Source organism: Arabidopsis thaliana, chromosome 2 (genome assembly GCF_000001735.4).
Source record: "Arabidopsis thaliana chromosome 2, partial sequence".
NCBI lineage: Eukaryota > Viridiplantae > Streptophyta > Magnoliopsida > Brassicales > Brassicaceae > Arabidopsis > Arabidopsis thaliana.
In genome coordinates, this window is record NC_003071.7 from 1,439,593 (window position 1) to 1,456,217 (window position 16,625).

At 34.7% G+C, this 16,625-nt stretch overlaps 3 protein-coding genes across 6 annotated transcripts; 2 read left to right on the forward strand and 1 right to left on the reverse strand.

Annotated features, from left to right (window-relative positions):
• Positions 1-5,492: 5,492 nt before the first annotated feature.
• Positions 5,493-6,915, forward strand: AT2G04220 (DUF868 family protein (DUF868)). The gene has a single exon (NM_126457.3). It carries the CDS (start codon positions 5,809-5,811, stop codon positions 6,730-6,732), a length of 924 nt encoding a protein of 307 aa, NP_178505.1. The 5' UTR covers positions 5,493-5,808; the 3' UTR covers positions 6,733-6,915.
• A 287-nt stretch (positions 6,916-7,202) lies between these two features.
• AT2G04230 (FBD, F-box and Leucine Rich Repeat domains containing protein) lies at positions 7,203-9,508 on the reverse strand. Its single transcript, NM_126458.5, has 4 exons — positions 9,073-9,508; positions 8,086-8,971; positions 7,832-7,966; positions 7,203-7,744 (listed from the first exon to the last, which is right to left on the reverse strand). Exons 1-4 carry the CDS (start codon positions 9,084-9,086, stop codon positions 7,433-7,435), a joined length of 1,347 nt encoding a protein of 448 aa, NP_178506.3. The 5' UTR covers positions 9,087-9,508; the 3' UTR covers positions 7,203-7,432.
• Positions 9,509-9,695: 187 nt separating this feature from the next.
• On the forward strand, positions 9,696-15,722 carry AT2G04235 (uncharacterized protein; the record flags this gene model as incomplete). 4 transcript variants are annotated; one of them, NM_001335220.1, is made up of 15 exons in its annotated part: positions 9,696-10,206; positions 10,285-12,167; positions 12,533-12,706; positions 12,794-12,865; positions 12,960-13,040; positions 13,115-13,152; positions 13,235-13,322; positions 13,401-13,526; positions 13,871-14,068; positions 14,153-14,232; positions 14,349-14,418; positions 14,496-14,600; positions 14,828-14,933; positions 15,070-15,157; positions 15,237-15,722. In NM_001335220.1, the coding sequence occupies 15 exons, from the start codon at positions 9,822-9,824 to the stop codon at positions 15,424-15,426; spliced, it is 3,684 nt and encodes a 1,227-aa protein (NP_001324639.1). In that variant the 3' UTR covers positions 15,427-15,722. The 4 variants fall into 4 exon arrangements, with proteins under 4 accessions (NP_001324639.1, NP_001324638.1, NP_001324637.1 ...); NM_001335222.1 differs by having other exon boundaries at positions 9,822-10,206; positions 14,790-14,933; positions 15,237-15,645; NM_001335221.1 differs by having other exon boundaries at positions 9,748-10,206; positions 14,828-15,157; positions 15,237-15,712.
• Positions 15,723-16,625: the final 903 nt, after the last annotated feature.

The following is a 16,625-nucleotide window of genomic DNA, read 5'->3' on the forward strand; positions in this document are numbered from 1 at the left end:
ACTCAAATCGTTTCAAATTATATTATTTGAAATGTTCCCGCAAAAAGTAGTTATAACAAATTTAGTAGTGAAACAAATATTTGAACAATTAGGGAAAATTAAAAGACTGACTACTCCTTTTAGATGTTTGCCCCAATGCCTCGGTGTTACATTATGAAATTCATTTGTCTTTTTATTTTTGGTAAGGCAAAGAGGGATGCAACAATTAATTTGTCTTTTTAATATTGTCTTTGTATAATTTTATCTATAGATTGTAACAAACTTGAACAAAAAAAATTAATAATGAATATTTAAAACAAAAGCTAAATTTTTAATATGATTGTTTGTCAAAATATTTTCATTGCTTTTTTGGTAAAATATTTCACCATATCCTTATTTTCAATATAAATAGGTGAGAACATCTAGTTGTATATACCACACAATTTTTGTTTGATCTACCTCAGATGTCAGAACATCTAATTTTTCTTGATATACTTAAGATGTCTAAACATCTAATTTTTCTTGATATATAACTTTTTATATATCAAGACTGTTTATATATCACACAGTTTTGTTATCTAATTTTTCTTGTTAGAGAAAATATATCAAAAATTTGATGATCTATAGTTGCAGTCGAAATCTCCAATTTATTTTGGTGGATGGAAAGATGAAGTTATCACAAGAAAAAAGTATGGATATTCATGTACAATATTAAATCTATCGAATATTCATCATAAATATTACTTGTAGATTATTAATGTCTTAAAATGTGATTTCTTTTACAAATTTGGTGTATCTATATTATATTTTATATGAGAAACGTAGAGAAAATATAATAATAATTAAAATGTGTCGGAGGGCATCTTGATGATGACTTTTCATAAGATGATGATGATGAGGATGATTAGATTTTTCTCTTATATGTACGTGAAAAAGAATACTATGCATTTGCTCTTATATGTACGTGAAAATAATCTCTATGAAATTGGATATAAAATAGGAATGTGGGATAATAATGGTTAGTTTTGTTCTTTTTGTTGTTGTTATGATCTTAGATCTAAATTTATTTCATTAATAAGTTATTGGACGAATTGATTTTTTTTTATATGTAGGGAAATTAATTAGAGGCAGTTCATGGAAAGAGGTGATAAATAAATGAATATGAGTGAAGACAAAGGAAAGCCATAATCGGCCTTAGCAAATCTATGTGGCGCATAAGATGAACCGACTTTTAAACATTTGAGAACATTTATCATTGACAAGTTTTTTTATTTAACGGAACGAGGATATTGATATTGATCATCTTTTGTTTGTTGGTAGGAAGTGGAGACATACTAAAGAATTGTGAGCCTTCTTTGATACAGAAGCAATGTTATATTGGAAAAGTGGCATTATTGACAAGGTTAGTGATTATTGAATGACGATATATATATTTTTTTTATATGACTACAGTATATTTTAAAACTCATTAAAGGAAACAGTATAAACATTTCGATCATGACTCAAATCTAATTTGAGTTTAAATCAGCAAAATAGTGTGAATCAAAAGAAGCAAATATCAACCAAACAATTTTATTTATTTAAGATAATCTCAGGAATGCATTTAAATGAGAATAGTAACCCCAAAATTGAAAATATACAATATCATGATTTCAAAGTCGATAATGTAGAGTCTTTCTAGCAAGCTGTAAATCCTTAGATATAGTCGCTCTTTTGGTAAAATGTCAAACATTTGGTGAAAATTAGGAAACAAAATTACAAAATGATTTGAGAGTGAAAGTGTAACTTATACCCAACAAAACGAAGAAAAACACATGCCAACATAGAACCATGGCACCAGATTACCGGAGATCTCACAATTCTTAAAGTAAAGTGCCGTGTAGACGCGGTAGGTTATTCAATTCCAAACCAGAAACTATGTATTATCCATCTCACCTTTCAGGTTTCCATTTTCACTCCTTTATAAAGGAGTGAAAATGGTAACCGGAAAAGAGATATGGATCAATGCATAATTTCTGGTTTGGAATTGAATAACTTATCCCGTTTTCCTGACTCTTTACTCTCATTTAAGGATTGAGATATTTCTGGTGTTGTCGTGTCATGGCTCTATGTTGGGATGTGTTTTTGAACGTTTTATTGGTTAACATTACACTCTTAGTGTCTAAATCATTTGTAATAATATTATTTGTCAATTTCATTTGTTTGATGTTTTGCTTGTACTCACAACATTGATTGTTATGTTGTTGTCATCACGCCAACAAAACTTGGACTAGAAGCAACACACTACTAATAATAAATTGTTCTAAGTTGTATCAAAAGAATATCATATATATGAAAGTTGGCCAACTTTCTCCATTTGAGTGACACATCATCACACTAGTGAGTGTGATACGTCATTCTAAATTAATATCATTAAAAAAATAACAAAACTTAGTAATAAAGAATTAAAAGTTTCACATTGCATTAAATCATCCATTAATCTCATTCTTAACTACATATTTTCATTTAAAAGAAAAAAAATACAAAAAATCATGTTAATGTATCAACACTACTTTCATTTTACTTTTCTTATTTTGCTATTTTTCTAATAGTCATTACTTGATAACAGATAGAAATTTTCGTGCATTGCAACTTAGCTGTTTGCTAGTTAACCTTTCTTAGTTTAGTAATTTTAACTAAGTTTTTTCTTTTTATTACATATTTCGTCTACATGCTATAATCTATTTGTGCTTTATGATAAATTGGTACCATTAATAATAACATGCATGTTTTTTAAGTAATGGTCTTTTGAGACATTAGGTATAGTTCAATATACTGACACTTTCTCCAATATGCCTATATGCAAATGCAAAAAGAGAAACCTAAAAGTGTTGATTTAAAAAACTGTTTAATTTTTGCTTTATTTTTTATTTTTCATATGAGAACTTTGAAAGCAAATTAGTAGTTAGTTATACATTTGTTATTCAAATTATGTCAATCTAATATTTAGCCATGAGCCTATCATGATGTGATTAGAATACTAGATTAGGAGAGAATACATGGAACAAGAAATTGTTTGCTTAGAATCAAGTTAGACAACTTTCAAACCAAATAAGTAACATAATTGCATACCATTGTATCATATATTGTTGATCTAAGTATTTCATGATAGTTAAAAAAAAATTAATATCTTGGGTATATAGATAAGAAGATTTATACATGAATAAAATATAATGATATTTGAATCAAAAGTGAATCTAACTATACAAATATAATTACATAAATTGAATATAACTTTATTAACTACATAATAACATACACGAAAATAACATAAATTAGCAATAAAAATAGTTTAACAATTATTTTTAAACAATTCTCAAACAACAGCGTGGGTACTCACCTAGTGACTTATAAAACTTTGAGTCATAATCCTTGGCTTATATGGCTTATGCTCTAGGCCGGACGTACGTACTCCCCGTATTTATAGCGAATGTGATGGGGTAGGACTTCTCTGCTCATTGTTGCTGATTGTCGCATTTACTCTTCGGAACCGGTGAAGATCATCAGACTTCTAAAAGAAAAGAAGACAACAGACCGACCAATCAGCTGGTGGGCGGAACAGCGGAATGGATAGATCGAACTTTATTGACTTTTGGTCAAATTTCTCTTTGGGGGCAAATCTCCTTCTCGGCCGAGTTTAAGAGATAGGGTGAAGCCAATGTCCAACATTTGGCATTTAACATTTGATCAAGACCATTAATCCCTTGATGCATAGGATGAAGACTAGTCTTTATTAGAGTACTTTAACTAACTTTGTGAAATCGATAACTTTTGTTAGAGTAGTTTAATTATCTTTTACGAACTTGATGACTATACCACAATTGAACTTATAGCAGAATGATTTTGTTTTCAGTTGAAGTATAAATAACTAAGATCATTTTTCTTCCGTACTATTTTAACATCATTTGACAATATATAGTAACACTTTTGATGGCTTCATATAGATTGTAAATGTGTATACCTAATAGCTTGACAAACCTCATATATGAGATCTGGAAACAAAGAAACAGAAGGTTCATCCAACACTAAATAAAGAAACAACTATTCTTCATCTTTCGGTTTAAATGCAACATATATAATCTTGCATCGAGGTTCATTCAAAACTCAAAACTAGTTCTCCATATGTTTCTCCGTTGCGCAACTAAATCCACACGCTAGCTAATTTGGCACTTCAAATTCTAGATCCTTCCCACTAATTTAAAATCTTTTGCTATTTATGGTTCATCTTGTCTCTTCTTTTGTAAGGCCGTTGGTTTTATTTTGTTAAGCTTTCGGAAGCACTACGATAAAATCATGTAAAATTGGACTTTAGAAAACTATCCATATATGTCATTAAACCGTCGTAACGAACAAGTGTTGATAGGAATCTATAAATAGTTCATCCTATTGATAAAAAAAAAAAAAAAGAGAGAATATGCACAAAATAGCCAAAATTTTTATTATAATTAACAAACTAATTATATGCTACAGTACATTGTCAGAAACATGTTGGAGAGCACATATAGTTACCTAATCCTTTATAACACGTTTTCTTTGAAATACATGCGAAAACATAATATCTCTCCTTTTATCATGTTATTTTTCGTATTACATGTTACTTATAAGAAGCATATGATATGTTTTGGAAAATCATTCTATTAAGTTTAATAACTCCCTTTATCATGATATTTTGTAGTAATACACGTTTTTTATATTAAAATAACACGTGATTTATTTTAAAATATATTATTATTTTTTACTAATACACAGTTTTTATTAAAATCACATGTAATTTCTTTTTTAAAGGATTCTATTCATGTAAAAAATTTCTACAACAATGTTTTTTCTTAAAAAATTATTACGTTTTTTGAAATAGCATGTCTTTTACCTAAATGTAACATGTGAAATTTAAATGTTACATGATATTTTGAAAAATTACACGGAACTGTCTCGTTTACTGTTCATTTCGCAATAAATAAAAGGTAGTTTTGTTATTTTACTCCTTTTGACAACGTGGGTCCATAATTATTTTGCAACAAAAACTTTTCTCTCTACTAATTTTTTAATTTTTATGTTTTATTTGGCTATTAAATAATATTACCAAAAAAAATGAAATATACTATGTATACGTATACTTATGGACAACACAAAAGATCCTCATACTATGTATTTAATAAGTTAAGACAATAAGATAAAAAACCCTTTGTATTTCTAACTTATTTGTTTGTTCTTTAATTTGAATTCTTTGTACTAACTAATTAACAACTCTTATAAATTCTTGAGAATATGAACCAACTAACTAACAGAACATCACCTAAAAAATATAAAGAGAGAGAGAGAGTCACATTGTGTTGTCTTTTAACACAAAAAAAACATCTGGCATTGATGAAACCAATTGGATTTGTTATAATAAGTTATCAACAAAACAAAAAATAGAAAGAAAAAACAGATATGACAAAACAAATACAATTTCTGTTTGTTAAGATGAAACATCCTTCAACGTCCTTACGCGTCATCATCATCCTTACATGGAGGTTCTCGATCTTCTTCTCCAAATCATTCTTCCTTAATCCATTTTCTCTTCTCTATCTCTATCCAAATCTCTTTCTTCCAAAACCTATTTTCTAATTAATTTGATATCCATTGTTCGTTTGTTTCCTTTCTCCCATTCTTGCATCTGCTAAAGAAGCCACAAGGTGCTTTGTTCACGAGCCTCTAAGAAAACATCGACACCATTTATTGGTTGACATGTGAAACCAATATTTAGGTTAAAATTTGTCATCTTTTGTATGTATAAGTTGAGAACCGATCATGTCATTTAGATCACATTCGAGAGGGAGTAGTCAATTCGCAGAGAAGGTAACAGAGGATCCTGTAACGTACAAGACAGCACAAAGCACCGTGACGTGCATTTACCAAGCGCATATATCCGGATTCTGGAGGAATGTTACGGTATTGTGGTCAAAGAATCTCATGAATCATTCGCTTATGGTCATGGTGACAAACGTGGAAGGCGATATGAATTATTGTTGCAAGGTTGATCTGAAGCCTTGGCATTTTTGGAACAAGAAAGGCTACAAGTCGTTCGATGTGGAAGGTAACCCGGTAGAGGTGTATTGGGATTTTAGGTCTGCGAAATTCACGAGTAGTCCAGAGCCGAGCTCGGATTTCTACGTGGCTTTAGTCTCGGAGGAAGAGGTGGTTTTGCTTGTGGGTGATTACAAGAAGAAAGCTTTCAAGAGAACAAAGTCGAGGCCTGCTTTGGTCGAGGCTGCCTTGTTCTACAAGAAAGAAAACGTGTTTGGCAAGAAGTGTTTCACCACCAGGGCTAAGTTTTACGATAGGAAAAAAGAACACGAGATCATCGTGGAAAGCTCGACCTCCGGGCCTAAAGAGCCAGAGATGTGGATTAGCATAGATGGGATTGTGTTGATACAAGTCAAGAATTTGCAATGGAAATTCAGAGGGAATCAGACAGTGTTGGTAGATAAACAACCTGTTCAAGTGTTTTGGGACGTGTATGATTGGTTGTTCAGCATGCCTGGGACAGGCCATGGTTTGTTCATATTCAAACCAGGGACCACCGAAGACAGCGACATGGAAGGAAGTGGTCACGGTGGTGGTGGTGGTGGTGAGAGCGATACAAGTACAGGGAGCAGGTATTATTCGACCAAGAGTAGTAACCCTTGGCCGCCAGAGTTTTGCCTTTTTCTTCATGCATACAAACTTGAGTAGTAGTTCTTGGAAACAATTAAGAAGCTTTTGTCTATTCACTTATTGTTGTGTCATGTGGCTGTAAATCTTATCTTGTTCTTCATCTTTTATTGACAAATGATAACATCATAGTCCTGACTTCAAACAACAATGTCATGTCGCAGGAAACTATTTTTTGTTTGAATCTAATGTTAAATTATATTCAAAGAAAAAACAAAAGTTTACACATGTTTAATGCAAAAAATTTCGTAACTTTTAGTTTAAATCTATCCTTAGCATTGCCTTGTCGCAAACCAAGTTTGGATGCACTCCGCGAGCGATGAGTTTCCTCCCCTTGTGCCGTAGAACTATTTGTAATGCTCTGTAGTATTTGAACCCAAGTATTTTTCATTTTAACCTTCTTTGCAACCAAATGAAATAAATTATATAGCCTCATAAGATTGAGCCAACGAATCTCTTGAAGCACTTTAGCATTGAGAGAAACTCTTCTAGTTGATGCAAGATATTCAAAAAATAGATATTCGGATGGCAACAAATCTAAACTTTATACTATATAAAAAGATTTTAACCCGCAATATACCGCGGATTATTATCTAGTATAGAAGTAATAATCTTCTGATACTCTTCCTCAAAAGGTCACCAAACATTTAGCATCTAACATATATGGTAGAGCAGCCAAGTAAACATTTCCCAATGGCCAACAAAATACAAGTCTAAGATATTAAGTAGATTCGAACACAAGGTGACATGAATTTGAATCCCAGAGCACAATAGCCAACTCGTTGAGCATCTCACGCCTCTTCTCAAAATCTTCGAGCTTTTCCCTTCCGATGCGTTTTGTGGAGAAAGTTGCTTTCTTCAACCGTCTTGCGTTTTCTAGGATGTATGTGGCAACTTCTTTCTCATCACCTCGTTGCCATTCATATCCTATCCACAAGAATGTCTCAAGATGGAACAACAAACATTCCGGTGCACATTTTGGTGGATTCCATTTTCGTTCGTCCGGATTTGTTTTGTTGTCATGCAGATATACCTGGGAACAATGCAGTTTATGTCATCTAAATCAACAAATTACCTGAAAGTGGAGTTGTGGAAACAAACAACTAGTGAAATTGCTTACATCCGTGAGCTTGAGGATTTGTAGTTTAGGAGAACTATCAAGCATGATCGAAAGCAGATTCCACCACTCTCTTTCGTGTGTAAGTAGCTCTAGACAGCCTAGTTGATCGAAGATTTTACCAGTAGGAACTTTAACCTAAGTACATTTCCACAAAACAGTGTAACATTGTTACATACATTTTAGATACACAAAAACAGTGTTAGCCCAATTTGCAGAGAAAATAACCAAGCGAAAATGTTCAATCTTAAGCTTACCTCAAGGGGTGATAAGTGTAAGATAAGACGTTTGGCTGAAGTTAGAGACTCCAGAATGTTCTCATTGGTTATACCAGAAACGTTACTGATTTTTGCCTCCTCTAACTCTAGTGCCTTGTCAATCAAACAAGACTCAATATCAATAACCCCGTTGATGTTCAAGTATTTCAAACCAGGGGCATTTATCACATAGCTTCCATTTCCATAACCTCCTTCTTGTCTAAGATCTTCTATGGTCAATCTTTGTAATGACGGCGACGCAATTGTGAAAGTCGCCACATCGGCATTGCTATATCTATGCACGACCAAATCTTGAAGACTAGGGCAGCCACATAAAAGATTGCAAACAGATTCTTCGTCTTTGAAATGTACTTGGTCAAGGTATAGCTTTCTAAGAGACTTCAAACAAACCCGAGAAGGAAAGTCTAAATCGATAGCACACTTGAGTTTCAAGATCTCAAGTGAATCATTATAGCTAAACAAAACACTAGGAAGCGTGACAGTTTGATCCTCTTGATAGAAACTATCCAATACCAATTTACGCACACCGCGAGCAAATGCTGTTGCAATCCATATTCCAACATGCAAACAATCTGTTCTACCTTCAAATGACAAATGCAAACTCTCTAGAACCGGAGCTTTATGTAAAGACAAAGTCTTGTAAACATTCTCTGAAAACATAGTGGGATCTATGTTATCATCATCAAACACAGGATTGAAATTGGAATCAAACTTGAGTTTTGGCAACATAGTCCAAAGAGATCTCCAACGTTTAGACAAAACACTCGTGGCTATGGCGTTTTCTGTCGGAAGTGAAGACAATATCTGTAGAAGCAAAGCATCAGGCAAGTCACTGATTCTGTCCTCATTCATAGAATCGGTTTTGCTGTCAAAAATCAAAGGAAAAAAAAAAAGTTAGGGTTCAAAGAGTTAGGGTTGGATCTTTATAACAGCTAAGAAAAACATAAACGAACCAAAGATACTTACAATTTCTGTTCCATTGAAATTAATAGAGGTAACAATTCGCTAAGAAACTTTCAGATTTTTTTTGCATAAGGAACAGCTCCAAACAAGAACCCGGCTAAAGCTAAGCAATGATGGAATCACTTTGGGCAAAATTCAGGGTTTTGTGAATAATGGGTAACAGAGTAATCTGCATGAAGAAGAAAGATGTTGTTATCAGAAGTGGAGGAGATTGATCCAGAAGCAAGAGAATGAATCGTTCACAGAGGAAGTTGATTGCTGTTGAAGAGAATTTGCATCGAAGAGCTTTGTCTATGGCTATTCATCAAGCTCAGGTGTCTCAGAGATTTGATGGATCCATGTCTACTAGCGACATACATACATGATCTGAAGAAGAAAGAGGACGAAAAGTGAAGTCGAAATGAACGAGACCGATGGTTAAGAATCGAATCTAATCCCAACAACACATTCACATGCAAAACGAAAAAGAAGTCTTTCTTTAAATGGGCTTTTTTATTCGGCCCTTTATAAGTAAGGCCCAATCGTACAAAGAAAAAAGTATTATAGAATAAATATTAATCGACCGGTTAATCTAATTAATCAAATGGTTAGGCCTAACTATGTTTGAAATTTCATTTACCCGATTTAATCAATTCAATCAAAATCAAAATGTTCTTCCTTCTCAGTACTGTTCAAATTAAAACTTAAAATGTCTGCATTTCCCGCACATTAATAATTCAATTTCAAACCCTAAAAATTCGAAAATTCCCCCAATGGCATCGGAAAAGCCAGAAGATCCGATGAACAACACCGCCGGAATAGGAACAGACGAGGAATCTATAGCGCAACGGCGGAAGCGGCTAAGACGAGTGAGCTTCGCCGACCGGGAAATTACTTCCGTTCACATTTTCAACCGGGACGAAGATTACGAGACGCCGCCCAATACCTCCGCCGCGAAACCCCAAAACGGTGGTGATACATCAGAGCCTGATGAGGATAATAAAGTAATTAGGTTTTTCGGTGAATTATCTGACCGCGAAGATACTGACGGAGATGGTGATGGTGAATACGAACCTATCTTGGATAAATCATTCTTGAGGCCGAAATATTCTCCATCTTCAGGAGGTAGCACTGTTGGTTCCGCTACAAGTGATAACGGTACGCTTCAATTGCTCTGTGAATTTAGGGTTTTGTTCTTTGAATTTTTAGCTGAATCGATTTTGTTTTCGTTACCAGAGGATAATTTCTTCGGTCCTGTGTCTTCCCATTTTATTAATCCTGGAAGATTGTTGGATACTCCTATCTCTGAAGAACACCATGAAATGACGATGGATTCTACGGCGTTTTCGATGCATTTTCGGAGTCTTGCTAGGTCAGAGTCTGGAGATGTAAGGACCCCTACGAGTAGCCATCTTCTAGTAGAAGAGAAAACACCAACTGAGGTTACTTCCAGATCTGATACAGGAAGTGCAATGGTGTTAACAGAACCTAAGAAGCTATTTCCAAAATCACCTGTACCAGTTGATAAAGGAAGTGGTGGTAGAGACTCGAATGATATGAGTATCGTCGGTGAAAATTCTCGGAGATATGATTACGGGTATCTATCTCCTACACTAGCAGCTCTAATGGGAGATGAAAGCAAGGAATTGCTTCCTGAAGACAATACTGTGGAAGCAAGATCACCTATCGATGATTTTTCCTCGTCCCTTCCAAATGGATGCATTCCCATAGGTCTGCAGGAATCAGGAAGCCAACGTTACACAAAAGAGGCTTCCCTTTCCTCGTCAACTATTAGAAGGCAAAGTGCGTTTTTAGTTGGTATGTTGCCTCAGTCTTTATCTTGTGTTACTCCTTCCCCTACACAGGGTGGAAGCTTTATGAGCAGGGAGACTCGGGCACTAGTTGAGAGCTTGTCAACCATTCAGAAAAGCAAATCCAGACTTGGTTTGATTCCACCGTCACCTGGTTCTGCTCTTTCTCAAAGAATTGAGAAATCAAAGCTTCAATTATCCGGACACCGTTTTCTGACTACCCCATCAATTGGGAGGGAAGAAATAGGTGTACTCAGGGATAAGCATGCGGATATACCCATTACCAACTTGGAGGCTTTGTTATCTAAACATGATAATAGAACACCAATTTCTGAAGAGAAAAGCATGCCAGATAAATGCATTAGTGGTGCATTGAGCCATGCTGTTGACACTAGCGATGATAATAGAACACCAGTTCCAGAAGAGAAAGGCATACCAGATCAATGTATTAGTGGTGCATTGAGCCATGCTGTTGACACTAGCGATGATAATAAAACACCAGTTCCAGAAGAGAAAGGCATACCAGATCAATGCAGTAGTGGTGCATTGAACCCTGCCGTTGACACTAGCGATGATAATAGAACACCAGTTCAAGAAAAGAAAGGCTTGCCAGATCAATGCAGTAGTGGTGCATTGAGCCCTGCTGTTGACACTAGCGATGACAGGCCACCAGTTTCTGAAAAGAAAGGCATACCAGATCAACACAGTTGCGGTGCATTGATTCCTGCTGTTGACATTAGCGATGTGTTTGCACGGAGAAGTCCAGAAGGAAATACTAATTCTGAGATAGAAGGTTCACTGCTCTGTAAACAACAACAGAGAAATCAGGCAGCCAGCACCCCTGAGAAGTTTGTGTCATCTCCAACAAATTTGTCAAATGCAACAACGTCAGCATCGGAGAATTTTGTTCCTCTTCAAGATCAAGAGCAGCATAGTAAAGACATCGAAAAATCTGAGACTGGGGATGGAAATGTGACCAAGGAATATGCTAGTAATTGTTCTATGAATACATTATCTGAGAAAGTGGATTCCCTGCTTGCAGAATCTAGCGTATTACTTACCGATACAGGCTTCTTGAATGGCTCTGCTCAACAAAGAGAGAAGGACAGTGTGCGGAACAAAAAGCAAAACAGAACCAATATCAGTGCTGCTCATATCCTTCTGAAAGATAATAATCCCTTTAAAGTCCATTGTGAAACAGAAGTTATCTCAGCTGAAGACTTTACTGCTGTAGCTAAAGAAAACCTTCCTAGTACCTCTGGCTCTTCATCTGTGGACAGAAGCAAGAATGAGGCTTCACATGCTAAGGTATAATCCTAGACCCATGTACATGTTTTGAAGAACTATCTTTCGACAGGACATAAGAATTACACAATTTATTTCTGAACGTGAATGGATCTTGTTGATCTCTGAGATGGTTGTAAAATTCCAAATTGGCCTTTTTACACCAACAGCTGAACCAGACATTCCATTGTAAGAGGTTAAGAACCCGCTAAAAGGTCATTCAGATTGAAAATTTTGACTGGGATTCCATCAAAGACCTTGAGCAGTGCATTTCTGAAATAAATTACTCAGAATGCAGGAGAAGAACTATCATATTTCAGAGCTATCCGTAAGGATGTAATGATACAATTTAATGTTGAGCCTGATTTCTGAACTTTATTAATTTGCAGGGACCATCCAGATTGAAAAGAAAAGCAGAAGATGTTGATTGTGCTGCTAGAAATTGTAGCCCCAAAGTCGAGAGAAGTACAAAGTATATTTCGAATTCAGTGATGGAACACCCTGATGGAAACATTGATGCTAACGATTGCCGCAGAGTTCGTGAACAAGTGAACTGGGTAGAAGTAAGTACTGTTGATAACCTCTTATGTTAACGGATGTTAGTCCCTCTTTTCTTCATACAATTAAGTTATTGTTCCACTACCTTGCAGATTCCAGGAAAAGTATCAAAGGAAATCAATCAAATGCTTGCTCCATTGGCAGATAAGCTGAACTCAAGACTGGTATGTTATTCCTCTCTGTGGAAACCCAATCTGGCTACTGAGACTGTTTCCTTTTAGCTTTTATAGTTTCAGTACTAATGTTCCAAAAGTGCAGATATGCAAGCTGGAAGATATATTAACACACATGAAAAAGGTTCATTTGTGTGAGATGCTTTGTCTACAAATTCAATCTCAGGTCAGCCTATAAGAAAACTTCTGCTATCATTCTTTCTACATAAATGTACATTGATGATCTTGTTCTAATTGTAGAAAGTATGTGACCACTTAAGTGGTGCCAAGACAAAGAGGTTTCTCCCTGTACTGCCTTCATATACTCTTTAAAATAAATCAGTGCCAAGTATATAACATTCGTTGCAATTATTATTGCAGACGTGTTGAGAGTAGATCACTACTCTGCAAGTTAGCATACGATAAAGCTAAACTTGAGTTGCTGCACCTCAAGAAGGAGATAATGATGGTAATTACTTTGTTCCTCCTTTTCAAACTTTCTATTGATTCTGCTTGCTTAATCAAATTTCACTTATATGGTATGCAGAAAAAGTTTCAAGCAGTGAGCACCGGTGTACAAACATCCGAAACATTGAGGTTGAATTGTGCTAACTTTCTACGTCAACATGGTTTCCGTTCTACTGGCTTGTTAAATCCTGACCAAGCACAAGAGGTAACTAGACCAGTTTGAAATACCCATTATAGTAGTATGTTGGTGGTCTAGTCTTCCAAGTTTCAATAATTAGGACGCCTTAACTCTTTCACAGGCTATAAATGGTTTTTGGTAGGCATGGAACATTTTCAGGTTGATGACTTTTTTCACTCTAATGGCAGAAAAAAATATTTGTTTACATATCAGATGTAATGTTCTGCCCACAGGGTCTCATGATATTTTTTAGATCAGATGTAATGTATGCTATGCTTTCTCTTATTTTTGTTTACACTTATGCTATTTTAGTGTATTTTGGTTTTAACCCAAGTAATTAATAGACTCGTTATCCGTCAACATTTTTCTAGGTTATTATAACTGGCAAACGAGCAGAGATAACACAGGAGATCAAAGAAATTGACTCAAAAATCAAGAACTTGATTCAATGTTTTACGGCTTGCGACACGATGACAGGGCCGCAGCCGGCATATGCAGACACTATTATGATTGCTGAAGAGACCTTGAAAAAGAGAATGAGTTGCAGATCCCTACGTCAGGATATTCTGGTATAAACCATCTTATTTCTATAGACATGGGGATCTAAAATAAAGTGTTTTTCTTAACTTGAATTACCCTTCTGCTGTCGCCAGATTTGGAAAGTTGACAGTTTAGGTGAATGGAACGATTGTCAGAGTATTGTTCTAAACTATAGTGGCGTGTTCAACCAAAGGTTGGTCCTCTTGGTTTAATCTTTCCGTAACCTTTTTGAAGAATCTGTTTCCTACACTTTGCTACATATACATGAGCGCTATTTGGACTTTATTGAACAATTGTTTGGATATGCAGGCTCACACTAAAGCCTGGCCATCCTTCATGTGTACTAGTTTCAAACAGTTTGAGTGATACATTCGTTAAGGTAAGGGTAACCAAACTGTCGTCCTTCCATTAATAAATCATCTTCTTTTTGTTTCTAATCAAGACATTGTTCTACAGCATTTCCCAGAGATGAATGTTTCAATTGCGTTTAACTCTATGTTTAACGCTGAAGACTCCCGGAGGTATATTGGTGGTTCCAATACATTGTTGGAAATTACACAGGTGTGTTTATGTCTTAATTATCTCCTTTTGTTCCTGTGGTTCTCTTATTACTATCATAGCATCTTAGGTATTTTTTCTATCTTGTTGAGAATTTTGTTGCAAGTCATGTTCGCTTTCTAGTTTCTCCTTAGTGTTTGTAAGTTCCTTTAGCAGAATCACTTTCTCTGGATTTATTTTGTGCAAGACTAGACCTCTGAAGTTTTTCTCATTCTGCTCCGAGGATACAGAAAACCAGTTTGCTCCTACACAATCTGCTAGATGTGGCTGAGGAATTTCATTTAGCTCAAATGAATATACCAAATTTGGTCCAAGGAAACTTTGATTCTCCATCAGGTGATCTATTTTCCTCCTCTCACTTCTCTTTGGGTCAAACTAGTCTAACAGTAGTGGCCAATAAATGCGCAATTTAGAAATCCTTTAATGACTAGTTCTGTCTGAGATAGGAACACTAGTGTCTTGTTGATTGCAGCGGAGCAGCTACATTTGCAGATTAGCTTTCTTGATTGCACAAACTTGAGAAAACTAAGCGTGATTCTCGATGTGACATGTTTGATCCAGTAAGTATCTAAGCAGCTCAGTAACTAATCAAGTTCTTATAACTTTCCGATAATGAAACTGTGTTCTCTATTGTAACAGTGGGAAATATCCTAGTGATGTAGTTCCTTGCGAGTTCCGTAAAGTTTCAGGCACAAAAAGAGACGGTGTTGTGTCGAAACAACTGAAGAAGGAGATAGAATCTACAATTGATGATGTTGGAGTGGGATATCCTCGGATATTGAGACTCTGTCGTTGCATTTCCAAAGCGTTGCAATCAGAAAAGAGATGATGTCTCATTTCGTAACACTCTTTAACATTTTTTACTGGTTTGGTTTTGTAAATATGGCACAAGGGCTACTACTACAGTAGTACCTTTTGCCATTTTTAATCTTTTAACCAACAGGTTTAGTTTTTGGGTTTTGTATATGTTGGTGAATACGTTAACCAGTCTTCCTCGTCTTGGCTCTTAGTGCAAGAGTAGTAGAGTACCTATAAATGTTTTGCTCTCATATAACTTGGACTGTTTCTTTGTTTGCGTTAATTTATGTATCAAAATTCAAAAGTATTGGCTATTTATCAATTGACAAACCATTTGCTATACGACACCAATAACCCCAAAATCTAGATGGTAAATTAGGCGACATCTGTAAATAGATGAAAATGGTGTAGGCCGCTCTTATCCTATCTTTTTTAATACCTTACATTGAACCTATTCTGGATTTTGGTTATGGGTTTACTTACTTTATTTTCTACATTGATAAATATGTATTAATGTCCTTACATATATTTCTCAATTTGTAAGACAAGTCATTATACAATTACTTTTTTCGTGAAAATATCATATCACTTACACACAACAATAATATAAAAAAAAGAGTCAGTCAATAACATAAATACATAAGTAAGTAGTTCTAGAGAGTTAAAATAGTATTTGTACCTGTAATAGTTTTTCTACTTATGTGGTCAGAGTTGTTGTCATAAGACCTGCTTATCATTTTCTTCAAAATAAATGATATCACCATTTAGTATCTTAAGAAACCAATTATGAATTGTAGAATCTCAAATGTATACATTATACTCCTTTTAATATAATTTACTCTCTTCCTTTTCTTTTACGTCCTGAAACCAGGATTCTTTACAAAATTTAGGGCGAATTTTCGACAAATTTATTTCTTGAGACCTGGATCCTCCCCCACGTTACCACCATAAGTGGATTCCAAATAAATCTCTTTTTTGCATTTTTGTTTCCTTTTTTATTAAGAAGAATGTAACTATTTTATATATAAAATAAAAATAAAAAGAATGTGACTATTAAGAGACTACATTTCAAATAACTTACATGAAATCTCTCTTTATTTTGGTACCATATTGATACTATTACATAATTATGTTTTTATCATATATTTCTAAATTAGTGAGAGAATTCATTGAATAGTTACACTTTCTTAGGTCAAATATTTTATCATTACACACAAAACCTCAAAATCT

Bases quoted from the DNA above. Each gene is read 5' to 3' on its own strand.
- AT2G04220 (NM_126457.3), top strand. From the start codon at position 5,809: ATGTCATTTAGATCACATTCGAGAGGGAGTAGTCAATTCGCAGAGAAG.
- AT2G04230 (NM_126458.5), bottom strand. The intron at 7,967-8,085 runs GTAAGCTTAAGA...AAATGTACTTAG, and splicing joins TACACTTATCACCCCTTGAG to GTTAAAGTTCCTACTGGTAA. The intron at 7,745-7,831 runs GTAAGCAATTTC...CATTGTTCCCAG, and splicing joins AAATCCTCAAGCTCACGGAT to GTATATCTGCATGACAACAA.